The sequence below is a fragment of the Oryctolagus cuniculus genome, chromosome 15 (assembly GCF_964237555.1).
Source record: "Oryctolagus cuniculus chromosome 15, mOryCun1.1, whole genome shotgun sequence".
NCBI classification, from domain to species: Eukaryota; Metazoa; Chordata; class Mammalia; order Lagomorpha; family Leporidae; genus Oryctolagus; species Oryctolagus cuniculus.
In genome coordinates this window covers 54,660,386-54,673,526 of record NC_091446.1, presented here as the reverse complement: position 1 = coordinate 54,673,526, position 13,141 = coordinate 54,660,386, and the positions used below count along the sequence as shown (strand labels likewise).

Sequence of the window (13,141 nt, the reverse complement as noted above, 5' to 3'; positions counted from 1 at the left end):
TTTTTAAAAGTAAGCAATTCTTCAAATATGCAAAGTTTCCTTTAGAAAAATGAGATTACAGGAGTACTGCCTCTGCTTTTCTGCAGTCTTTTTTTTCTTCATCTTCACGTTGATCTCTTAGCTAAGGCGGCTTGACTGGTAGGTGATAGTGTTATCTTATCAGCAGCCCAACTTGAAGGTATTTTAGTAGTTCTTAGTACCAACAGTAAGGCTGGGTGTTGGTCAGGATTCCCTAGACAAACAGAATTGATAGGCTATGCATACAAGTATATGAAGGAGAATTTCCTAGGGCGAGAGTTGGCTCACCCTGTTGTAGCAGCTGGGAAGTCCCAGGACAGGTCATCTGTAGGCTCTGGAGCGAGGATGCTGAGAGCCTAGGATGCCTGTGGCTCAGTCTAATCCAATGAGCTCGATACAAGAGGAACCTGGGATTGGAGTCCCAGTTGAGGCAGAAAAGCCTGAGTGCCAGCCAGGGGGCTGGGATGAGCATTTCCCAGCTTTCTTCCAGAGAGCCCAAAAGCACCTTCCTTCACTCTCTCCACTTACCTAGCCCATTAATGATGCCCACCCAGGGTCAAGGCCCAGTCTACCCATCTAGTCCACTCAGACAAATGCCAAGCTCATTTGGAAACGCCCTCACAGACACTCCCTAAATAGTGCTTTTTAGGTATTCCTTAATCTGTCTTCCCATCTAGTCCATTGAGACTCATGCTAATCTCATTTCGAAACACACCCCAAAATAAAGCTTTTCTAGGTTTCAAGGTCTTCCTTAATCCAGTCAAGTTCACAACATAAAATTAACCATCATTGCCCTATCTTTTGCACTTCCTTTGTTTTAGCTCTTAAAATCTGATAGGTGTTTGGTTTTTACATAATCTAGGCAGATGCTTTTAAGGAATCTTCTTATTTCATTCTTAACCTTGCCCTATCCATTTATATTTATCAGCTTGACTTTAAGTACTTACAAGAGTGGGATGTTGACATAGTCTTCTGTTTCATTTAAATATAAGCAAGTCCTGATTCAAAAAATTGCGGAAGAACTAACAAAAGAATGGCTCCACCCCATTCTCTGCTCTTCCTGGAACAAGCACACCCAAGAGGGATGGATACAAGGACACGTGTATTGTCATTAGTCCTAATCCTCCTTGACTCTTGTTGGCCATACCTCAATGGCTGTGACAACAGTAATGATTTTAGCTTCCAACTCTTCTTGGAAGTCAGTAAACATTACCACTGAATGCTCAGTGGGTTCCTTCATTACATGATTATTAGCCTCATTGTGGGCAGCTCCAAACACAAGTTCCTTCCTCAGCAGCACTTAGTATCCTTCAATCATTTGACTCCTTTAAACCCTTCCTTGACTAGAGATAGTGTTGCTTGAGTAGAGAAGTCTTCTGCATGTAAAGTGCGGTTGCTTACTAAAAGAAGTTGCCAAAACAAGAGCCTTTAAAAAAACAAAACTCTCAGCACATTCAAAACCATACCTAACACCAATTCATCCTGCTTGTGTCGGCTCTCCCAGATCCATTTAACACATTTTACCATGAGGTCCTCCTCTGCAAGGGAGGTATTCATAGCTGAATTAATTGGGCAGGGCCAGGGGTCGGTAGACTGCTCTGTAAAGAGCTAGTTAGTAAATAATTTTCAGCCTTGCAGGTCACAAACTGCAGTTGAAATTATTCAAGTCTGCCATGGTAGCTTGAAAATAGCCAGAGACAATACAAACAGATGCGGCAGTACTCCCAATGTGACTTTATTTACAGAAACAGGTGCTGGTCCCTGCTCTAAACGATAAAATGCCAAAGGTACAATCTGCTAGATATACCTTATTTCCCTAATGAATAGTAACTTCATCTTACACATAAGTTTTCCAAAAACTCTGACTTTAGTTTCTTTCTCTACTACTACTCAAGCCTTTAATTTTTTGTGAAATCTCCATCAATGAGCAATAGGGAGAAGACAGTCTTCAATTTACAGGGTAGAAAGCCCAGAAGCCTGAACGGATGTCCTCAGTGTGGCTGTGGCCACCTGCTGGTTTCTTAAGGTTGTTGCAACTTTTAAGATGTTGGAGGATTTCAAACTATCCAGCAGTGGTTCTTTACCTAGGATATTAAATCGCCAGAAGAATTTTAAAAAATAAAATAAAGCGTAGGCCCCACCTCCAGTGATCCTGATCTGGCTAATCCTGATTTAGGCTAGGTGATAGGTTTAGGTACCTTTACTTCCAAAGGGCCCATCCTCTCAGCCTCAGATGATTCTAATGGCAGCTGGCTTTGAGGACCCCTGTGTTAGTTTAAATGCTGCCTTGGCTGGCGCCGTGGCTCACTAGGCTAATCCTCCGCCTTGTGGCGCTGGCACACCGGGTTCTAGTCCCGGTTGGGGCACCGGATCCTGTCCTGGTTGCCCCTCTTCCAGGCCAGCTCTCTGCTGTGGCCAGGGAGTGCAGTGGAGGATGGCCCAAGTGCTTGGGCCCTGCACCCCATGGGAGACCAGGATAAGTACCTGGCTCCTGCCATCGGATCAGCGTGGTACGCTGGCCGTGGTGGCCATTGGAGGGTGAACCAACGGCAAAGGAAGACCTTTCTCTCTCTCTCTCTCTCACTGTCCACTCTGCCTGTCAAAATAAATTAATAAATAAATGCTGCCTCGTTGCAGCATTTAGAAAACAAATTTGAATTTAGTGTCGCCAGATGGTTTGTGTTTCTACTTGAGTTGTGGGGTAAGGCTACTCATCTCAGTATCAAGTTCTTCCCAATGTGCACTCTCTAGTACTAAACCCTCTGCCAGAGTTTATTTCTATAGACATATGGGTCATATGAATAATTTTTATAATTAATTGCTAATTACATTAAAGAATAATTTGTGATCGACAAGTCATAGAAAGATGAAATGGAGTTGTTGAAATTCAGTCATGTGTAAAGAAGGAAAACCAGTAAATGTCTGTATTTATGTAGTGTACCAGTTTTGAGTTACAGCACTACATAAGAAGGTTTTTATGTGGTGATTACATGTTGTAATTACAGAAGATAATTAGATCTGTTTCCTGCATTTGAATGGTGCATTGGATTATTTTGGATCATCTATGACAGTTTCTTTTTGGGTAATCTTTGTAGAGTATTAACTCTCCTAACATTCATCTTATTTTTGCAAAGGTTATCTTTTTAATATCTGGAAATTTTTTTATTAGAGCCCCTGTACATTTTTTAAAATTTTATTTGTTGAAAGGCAGAGTGACAGAGGGAGAGCGAGAAACAAAGAGATCTTCCAACCAGTGGTTCACTCTCCATGCACTTTCAACAGTTGGGGCTGGGCCAGGCCAAAGCCAGGAGGCTAGAACACCATCTGGTCTCTCAAAAGGAAGGCAAGCACCCAAGCACTTGGGCCACCCTTGTTCCATGTAGCTAAGCTACTGCCTTTCCAGACCCATTAGCCAGAAGTTGGATCTGAAGCAGAGTAGTTAATACTCAAACTGATCTGATATGGGATGTAAGCATCTTGGCTTTACTCACGGTGTTGCAACACTGGCCCCCTTGACAGTTTTTTTATTTATGCTTTGATACAATTAGAAGGTAAGTTTTTTTTTCCTGCAGAAGCCAAAACGGTCACTTTACTTTCTTTTAGAAATAAACCTACCAGAAGCATTAGTGCATGTTTGTTGTAAAGAGTATCTTATGTTTTACAATTTTCATAAAGTCTCTGAATTAAATCAGAACTAGACATTCAGTTTGTAGAATCTTGATGCCATGTGCAGCATGTATGTAGAATCAGGCTACTGGGCCAGTGTTGTGGCATTGAGGGGTAAACCACTGCCTGAGTCTCCAGCATCCCATGTGGGCACCAGTTGAAGTGCTGTCTGCCCCGCTTCTAATCCAGCTCCCTGCTAATGCACCTGGGAAGGCAGCTGAAAATGGCCCAAGCATGTGGTGGGAGACCTTGAAGATGCTCCTGGTGCCAGACTGGCACAGCCCTGGCTGTTGCAGCATTTGGGAAGTAAACCAGTGGAAGGAAGACCTCTTGCTCTGTTTCTCCTTTCTCTCTGTAATTCTGCATTTCAAACAAATAAATCTTTAAAGAAAAAAAAGATCAAGATGATTGTAAGGGATAATAAAGCTTTCAGAACTAAAATTATTTAGTAGTTTCATAGTGACTATTAAAAGTTAAATAAATGTTCTCAGAACTGTATTCTGAATCCTTGTTGCATGTAGCTAAGCTTCTGACATTTTTACTCTAGCTTTTGAGATTTCATTTACAATGCTTATCATGACAGTGTTACCTCCCTGCTGCTGAGCCTTGGTTCCTTCCTTCAGCCTCTGCTCTTTCAGAGAAGTTTTCCTTGGTTAATTCATCAGCCACATCTTGCCATTACATAATAGTTTATATATTAATATATGTGGTGGAGTCGTCATACTAGTTATTGTATGGATCTTTTTAAAAATTTTCTTGGTTTTGTTTTTGTTTCTAAATTTAAGAAGCAGGCAAGGATTCAGAGAGAGAGAGAGAGGCAGGCAGAAAGAGGGAATTCTCGTTCACTGATTCAGTCCCCAAATGCCCATGGTGGTAGAAGCTGGAGACTCAATCCAGGTCTCCCACGTGGGTGGCAGGAACTCAGTTGCTTGTGCTATCACTGCCACCTCCCAGGTTGTGCATTAACAGGAAGCTGGAGTCAGGAACAGAGCCGGGATTGAACCTACATACACTTGTTATGGGATGCGGGTGTTTTAGCTACCAGGTCAAACACCATCAGAAACATATAATAATAAATGACAGACTGGTAGCTTAAAAGAACAAAAGTTAGGGCAGGCCTTTTGGCACATCAGGGTAAGCTGCTGCTTGTGATACCTGCATCCCATATCGGGTACCAGTTCCAATCCTGGCTTCTGGGCTTCCAATCCAACTTCCTGCTAATGTGCCTGGGCGGGCAGTGGAAGATGGCCCAGTTACTATCCATGTGGGAGACCTAGATGGAGTTCCTAGCTCTGGGGTTTGACCTGGCCTGGGCCTGGCTGTTGTAGACATTTTGGGACTGAACCAGCAGATGAAAGCTCCCCTCATCCCCACTTTCTTGCTCATCCTATCAAGTAGATGAAAATAATAATCATTTATTAAAAAGAACAGGTTGGGGCTGGTGCCGTGGCTCACTTGGTTAATTCTCCGCCTGTGGTGCCGGCATCCCATGTGAGCGCAGGGTTCTAGTCTTAGTTGCTCCTCTTCCAGTCCAGCTCTCTGTTGTGGCCCAAGAAGGCAGTGGAGGACGGCCCAAGTGCTTAGGCCCCTGTACCTGCGTGGGAGACCAGGAGAAAGCACCTGGCTCCTGGCTTCGGATTGGCGCAGCGCCAGCCGTAGCAGCCATTTGGTGGGTGAACCAATGGAAGGAAGACCTTTCTGTCTCTCTTTCACTGTCTATAATTCTGCCTGTCAAATTAAAAAAAAAAAAACAACAGATTTATTCTCTCATACTTCTGGAAATGAATTCTGAAATCAAGGTATTACAGAGCTGGGTATCGAACCTACATACTCTGATATGGGTTGTGAGTGTCTTAACTCTTAGATCAAACATCTGCCCCTATTGTATGTTTCTCAGGACTGTGGTAATGAATGACTGATACTGGGTGGCTTGAAAAAAACTGAAGTTTATTCTCTCATGGTTTTGGAGACCAGAAGTCTGAAGTCCAGATGTTCCCTCTGATGGTCACAGGGAAGAAGTGTCCATGCCTTTTCCACTTCTAGTTGTTGCCATCAATCCTAGGTGTTGGTTTAGAGTCATCACCACTCCATTCTCCTACTTTACATGGCATTGTGTGTGTGTGTCTGTCTGTCTGTCTTCATGTGACCTTCTAGTGACGCCAGACACTGGATTTGGGGCCCACTGTATTCCAATATGATTTCATGTTAACTAATTCCATCTGTAACACTGTATGTATCACCAAAGGGTTACATTTTGAGATTCTAGGACAAAAATTGGGGAGGGAACACTACTAAACATGGTAAAGTTATGGTAAGAACATGGAATGTTTCTCACCTTTGTTTATATTCTCTTTAGTAAATTGTAAAGACTTCTTGGGGCCAGTGCTATGGCATAGTGGGTAAAACTTCCTCCTGTAGTACTGGCATCCCATATAGGTGCCAGTTCGAGACCTGGCTGTTCCACTTCTGATCCAGCTCTCTTTTATGGCCTGGGAAAACACTAGAAGATAGCCCAAGTGCTTGGGTCCCCGCATTCTCTTGGGAGACCCAGAATAAGCTCCTGGCTTCTGGCTTTGGATTGGCCCAGCTCCAGCTTATTCCAGTCATTTAGGGAGTGAACCAGCTGATGGAAGACTTCTCTACGTGCCTCTGCCTCTCTATAACTCTGTCTTTCAAATAAATAAATAAATCTTAAAAAAAAAAGATTCCTAGTTAAGCAAGAAATTAAGATTGTTGAAAGAGCGTTTTAAAATAGCAATGTGTATATATTACATAGAAGATTTATTGATTTGAAAGGCAGAGTTACAGAGAGAGGGACAGGCAGAAAGAGACATCTTCATCTGCTCGTTCACTCCCTAAATGGCCTCAACAGCTGGGGCTGGGCCAGGTGGAAACCAGGAACCTGGAACTCCATCCCAGTCTCATATGGGTAGCAAGGGCCCTTGTACTTGGAACATCTTCCATTGCCTTCTCAGGTGCATTAGCAGGAATCTCGATTGGAAGTAGAGCAACTGGTACTAGAACCAGCACCCACATGAGTGCCGGTATTGCAAGTGGCAGCTTAACTTGCTGTGCCATAACGCTGGTCCAAAATAGCCATATTTTTAATAATACTATCACATATTAAAAACTTTGCTTCTTGCCCAATATGGTCTGGTATGTTTAGTATGTTTTCCACCTGTCCGGGGTAAAAAGAAATGTAACCTTGTATTTTTCACTAGCTGTTTAAAATACTTTTCTCTCTCTTTCAGGACTGCAGCATTCAAGAAAAAATAGACTTAGAAATTCGAATGCGAGAAGGAATATTGAAACTCCTTTCTCTGAGCACTCAGAAGGACCAGATTTTACATGCAGTTAAGAATCTCATGGTGTGCAATGCTCGGATATTGGCTTATACATCAGAGCTACAGAAGTTAGAAGAGCAGACTGCAAATGGAACTGGAAGATGGTTAGTAGCATAGTTTGCTTCTAGCTTCTAATGTACTTTAAAAATTTGAATTAAAAACATAGTATAATTTATTCTTTTTTAATATATATTTTAAGGGATTTATTTATTTATTTATTTGAAAGAGTTACAGAGAGGCAGAGAGAGAGATGTCTTCCACTGCTGGTTTACTCCCCAAGTGGCCACAATGGCTGGATCTTGATCGATACGAAGCCAAGAGCTTCTTCCGGTCTCCCACATGGGTACAGGGGCCCAAGCACTTGGACCATCTTCCATTGCTTTCCCAGGCCATAGCAGAGAGCTGGATTGGAAGAGGAGCAGCCGGGATTCCACATAGGGTGCCAGCACTGCAGGAGGCAGCTTTACCTGCTACACCCCAGCACCAGCCCCAGTATAATTTATTCTTGAAGTACAAATGTCAAATCACCAAACTTTAAAGAAAACAAACACCCTGAAGTAGCAGCTGACATCATACACACTGTGATGGCAGAGCTCAGAGTGAACCTACCGTTAGGCAGCAGACTTCACTGGGCTCTTTGTTGTGTTCAGTATGTGAATGTAAAACAGAAAGAAGTAGTTAAGCAGGGAATGAGGGAAAATGTTAAGAAAGGACCAAGACTGATAGCCGAGTCTATAAAATGTAGATTGAAAAACACTAATTCAAATAAGATTAATTGCTTAGAGATGTGCTAATGAAAAGGAAAGTAATAGAACTTAGATACTATGTGAAAGAGCAGCAAAATTATAAAGATACAAAGCCGTATGGATTGGGGAAAAAAAACCCCTTATGGATAGAAAAGAATTTAAAAACCTGCAAATACCACTTCATGTGAACAGAAGGCCATTGTTGATAAGTCTACAGGTCTGGCACAAGTGAAAAATTTCTGTTGAGACATTAGTGGCCACTGGACTGGTAACAGTGTACCTACTTGAAATTCTTGGGATAAAAGGTTAAAAAAAAAACAGATCTGAAAAGATTATTTTATAGAAATAAAATATTGATGAGGTTATGGTATAATAGAGATCTGAATACAAAATAGTTGAATGTATTAGCTGTAGCCCCATGAGATAGTCATTTTTCTCTTTGACCTCGATTCCTTGTTACAGTGGGCATGATAATGTTTACATTTTTAAAATTGTGACTTTAAGATTCTGAAATAGCTTTTTCTTGCATGTCTAAAATAAAAGTATTTCATGTAAAAAAAAATTGTGACTTTATGTATTTTTATATATAAATCTAATAAAATGCCTTTTCCGTACTTTATACTCAACAAATGTCAAGTAATTTTCATTATTAGGTGCTCCAGGCATTATGAAATGAAATTGTTTCATGTAGACATACATTGGCTTAAGTCAGTGCTCTCAAACAGGGACGCATCCCTGAGAGAGCAGGACTGAGCATCAGGAAGCGGGCACGTCCATGGCAGAGATGCGGTGCGCCTTCTTGCAGCGTGCATTCCTGGGAGAAAGCATGAATGCCTAGAATTGTGGGATAGTTTTAGGTTATGTTCGCTTGCTCTTGGGACTATGTTGTGTTCTTTCCCCTCATCCTTTATTAGGATTATTAGGGTACTTTGTTAAGGATGCTTTTTCAGGGAAGGATTTGAGAAGTGCTGGTTTAAGAGCTAATGTTCTTTAAGTATTTTTTAGTGAATTGTGAAGTGAGCCATTTTCTTAATTTGACAGTTTACTAGTTTTGAAGTTACTGACTTATAGAAATGTTAAATAAGATCAATCCCTTTAGATTTATATATCAAAGCTAGGGTAAAATACCTGGGCCTCTTAACTGGTAATGTGTGCATTCTTCTGTTTTCTTTGTATGTATTCATAGACTTTTATTTAATAATTATCATTTTTAGTCATTAAGCATTGTGATAGTCAGAATTTCCCAAATTTGTTCAGTGGGAGTTCTTTACAAGGGCTTCCTTGTTCTTTCCATATGCCTCTACTAGACTTTAAGAACATCCTTGCTGGTTTGGCATTGTGGCATAGCGGGTAAAGCTGCAGTGCTGGCATCCCAGATGGGTGCTAGTTAATGTCCCAGCTGCTCCATTTCTGATCCAGCTCCCTGCTATTGTGCCTGGGAAAGCAGCAGAAGATGGTCCGTGTGTTTGGGCCCCTGCCACCCATATAGGAGACGCAGATGAAGCTCCTGGTTCCAGGCCTGGACTTGGCCCAGCCCTGGCCATTGCAGGCATCTGGGGAGTGAACCAGAGATGGAATAATCTCTCTTTCTTTCTCTGTCTCTATCTCTTCCTCTCTTTCTGTAACTCTGACTTTCAAATAAATAAATAAATCTTAACAAAAAAAAAAAAAAAAAAGGAAAAGAAAGAGCATCCTTGCTTTCTGAAATTAAGAAGATCCAGGCTTGCCTTGTATTTTTCCTGCCCCAGTCCTTGAGTCAGCCATTGCTGTGAGTCCTGTGGAGGTGAATTGTATTTTGAAAGTAAGATGTGGGTAACTAAGTATGCTCATTGTTACTGGGCTGTCACTGTGTCTAGGCTTTTTTCAGTGTACTAGATATGAAAGATACTTTTAGAAAAATCATTGGTTTCTATTAATACTTACAGATTTTTGTTTTCTTAAATTATCATATGTTGCATGAGACCGAAAATCTTAACTCCCAATAACAGCAATGTATTTCCTTGTTTTTATAATACTATTATGTGAGATAATTTCATACCTATAGTATCAGTATATTTAGTGCCTATGAAAATCTCTTTAGATAAACTCAAGATTTCTTTGCATTTCTTTACCAACAGATAGAAATTATTATGAAAATGTTGTCAGAGAAAAGTTTAAAAAAATTACACAATAAAGACCCACATGCCTACCAAGTACATGCTGCAATTAATATTTTCCTAATCTTACATCTTTCCCTCTATCAGTTCATCCTATTTTTATTATATAATTCAATATAAGTTCTTTGTAATTCTTTGTGTGTGTGTATATGTGTAGATACAGAGCAGAGAACTGTATTCATATTTTCTAGAAATGAACTTTTTCTCTGTATGAAATGAATTTTTTTCAGTATGGTTATGTTATTTCATATACAGAGCTTTTTTATTTCTGTTTACCTTTTTTTCTCTTTGAATTAATCATATTTTTAAGCTCTATCATGCTTCCTCATGCACCTTCTCCATTCCCAGTTTAGAGCAGTCCTTGTGTTAGGGACATATGCTTCTTAATCTTTGTTACAGGTTCTTGCCCTCACAGAGATGAGAATTCAAAGCAGAGGCATAGATACAGAGCACAAGTGAAGGCAGGATTTATTCAAGAGAGAGAACTTATATTCACGTGTGAATGTGGGCCACCCCAAACGGAGATACTTTCCAACAGTGGGCTAGAGAGCTGCCTATGAAGGAAGTTGGGAGGCCTGAGAAGGATCCCCAAGCATGGTCAAGAGTTAAAGAAGGACCCTTCCCACGTTATCAGTCTCTTCTATGAGATGGGGGTGGTGCCCTCCTTGAATCCATAGATGGGATGGAGTATAGGTATAGTTTAGTGTGTGTGAGGCTTTCTAGGAGTTTAACCTCCATATGGCCATCCATCATGGTATATCCTGTTTCTTGATCCCAGTTGAGACACAGGTATATCATGGGAAAGTTGGTGTAGGAAATTGACAGGTAAGGGGATAGAGTCAGAATGTAGGACTTGCAGAAATTCCAGCTCATGTGTGCCTACCGGACTCTGCCTAGTCCCCCATATCATTTGCTTCCATCTCTGTCCCGGGAGGCAGCCTGTGTTCTGCCACAGATTAATTTTGCCTGTTGTAGAACTTACTATAAACAGAATCGTACACTAAAGGCTTCTATCTTTCAGCATGGTACTCCTGAGATTGATCATGTGATAAAATGCTTTTCCCTCTTTATTGATAAGTAGCATTCCATTGTATGCATATATCAGAGTGCCACTTCCTTTTTCCATTGTAGGTTCTTCCAGTTTCTGCCTACTTTTCATTGTCATTTCCTCCAGATAGTTGTGTGGATCCTATTTATGTGAAAGGCAGAGTTACAGAGAGAGAGTCAGAGAGATCTTCCATTTACTAGTTTACTTCCCAAATGACTCCAAGTCAAGATCCTGGAACTCCATCAAGGTCTCCCATGTGAGAGGCAGGGGCCTGAATGTTGGGCCATCTTATTCTGCTTTGTCAGGCATGTGAGCAGGGAGCTGGATTGGAAGTAGAGCAGCCAGGTTTTGAACCTGTGCTCACACAGGATGAAAGCAGCACAGGCAATGGCTTAACCCACTGTACCACAATACTGGCCCCCAGCTAGTTGTTTTTAAAATAATTTTTTTTTTAGATTTCATGTTTTCTGTGGGAGAATTTCTTAAGTATGAGCTACTGTGCCCTCACAAAAAGAGGAATTCAGTTAGTTGTATCTTGATCAAATTATTTCTGATATATGGAATATCTTGAGGTATTCTTTATGACTCAATATGGTTCATTTTCGGGACTGTTCCATTGGCTTTGAAGTTAAATTTCTTTTTATTGGGATATAAAGTTTGGTGCATGTGTTCAATAGACATTTTTATGGCTTAAAGTTCTTCTATAGCCTACTTATTTTTTGATCATTTGAATTGTGTTGAAAGAAATTAAGATTTTTTGTTACTAAGGCTCTGTTCTCTTTATCCTTAGATCTCCTATACCTTTTGTTTTATGAGGACATGGTGTAACATTTGGTACATTAGGACCTTCTTATATATCCATTGTCAGCTGCAGCCTTTAGCATTATAAAGTACCCTTTAGTTGTTATTGCTATGGTGTGTAAAGCTTTGGACCTGAATTCTACCTTGCTTGATAGGATCACATGTTCTGCTTTCTTATTGTTTGCATTTGTTTGATATATCTTGGCCCATTTTTATCTTAAGTCTTCTTTGAAATTGTGTTTCTTATATTCATTCTAGAAAACAAGAACCAATCTGAAAATGTGGCACATTGTACTTTCCAAAATCATCTATTTTAGATAAGCTCATCAGCTAGTAGATTGTGTACATGAGTTTTCTTCACATCTTTTCATGTTTAAAGTGGTTTTCTTTAGTGTTGTTTCTTAAAGGATAACTGGCTAGCTAGAAAATCCTTGGCCAACACTTTTCCTTTAGTTTCTTGAAAACCTTGCCTGTGGTTAACATGTAATTCAAAAAAATCTAATGTTCAGTTTTATTTTTTGAATGATTTGGTTTTTCTGCCTGGAGACTGAAAGTAGTTTTCTTCTTCATCTTAAAGTCTGATCATGTTACTGGGATATGTATATGATCGACCATTTGGCTCATTTAGGGACTCTTTTGGTGTCCAGATTTGTTTCTTTTATGGTCATAAAGTTTTCCTGGATTCTGGAATTAATACTTTTATTAATTCTATCTCATTATTTGGGTTTTCTTATAACTTCAATTACACCTAAGTTGGATCTTCTTGGCCTATGTCATAAATCTTTCTGATCCTTTAACACTTTCAGTTTTGGTTTTTGGTTCTTTATATTCCTATCCACTATGTGTATCCCTTAGTATACTTTTGTTTGTTTATCTTTGGGCATCTTATATTTTAATGTTCATTTCAGAATGTTGTTTTTCTTTCCTCTCTTTAAATATCTGCCTATTGTGTATTCTTTCCTAGTCTGAGGCTTTAGATTTCAGATTCCTGGTTTCTTTCAGATTTGCAAAACTTGTTTAACTGCACTTAATTCCTTTGAAGTATTGTGTTACAGATTGTGTTACTTTGTGTATTTTTTTAAAGATTTATTTACTTATTTATTTGAAAGGCAGAGTGACAGAAAGAATGAGAGTGATCTTCCATCCACTGGTTCACTCCCCAAATGGTGCAACAGCTGGAGCAGGGCCAGGCTGAAGCCAGGAGTCTGGAACTCCATCTAGGTCTCCCACGTGGGTGGCAGGGGCCCAAGTACTTGGTCCACCTTCTACTGCTTTCCTAGGTGCATTAGAAGGGAGATGGACTGGAAGCAGAATGGTCAGGACTCAACTGATGCTCTAATATGTGATGCCGGTGTTAAAAGC

General features: G+C 40.4%; 1 protein-coding gene across 10 annotated transcripts in view; it reads left to right on the top strand.

Moving 5' to 3' along the window:
* The window catches only part of RTKN2 (rhotekin 2), a 140,184-nt gene that overhangs the window by 2,811 nt on the left and 124,232 nt on the right, over window positions 1–13,141 (top strand). For 8 of the 10 annotated variants that reach the window (XR_011382408.1, XR_011382403.1, XR_011382404.1 and 5 more), the window contains exon 2: window positions 6,936–7,132. Coding sequence is in view for 4 of the 10 variants with exons in the window: in XM_051823280.2 (XP_051679240.2) it covers window positions 6,936–7,132 (197 nt within the window). In the remaining 6 variants the exon portion in view is untranslated. The remainder of the gene's footprint in view (window positions 1–6,935; window positions 7,133–13,141) is intronic. The other 2 variants (XR_011382407.1, XR_011382406.1) reach the window with 1 other exon arrangement.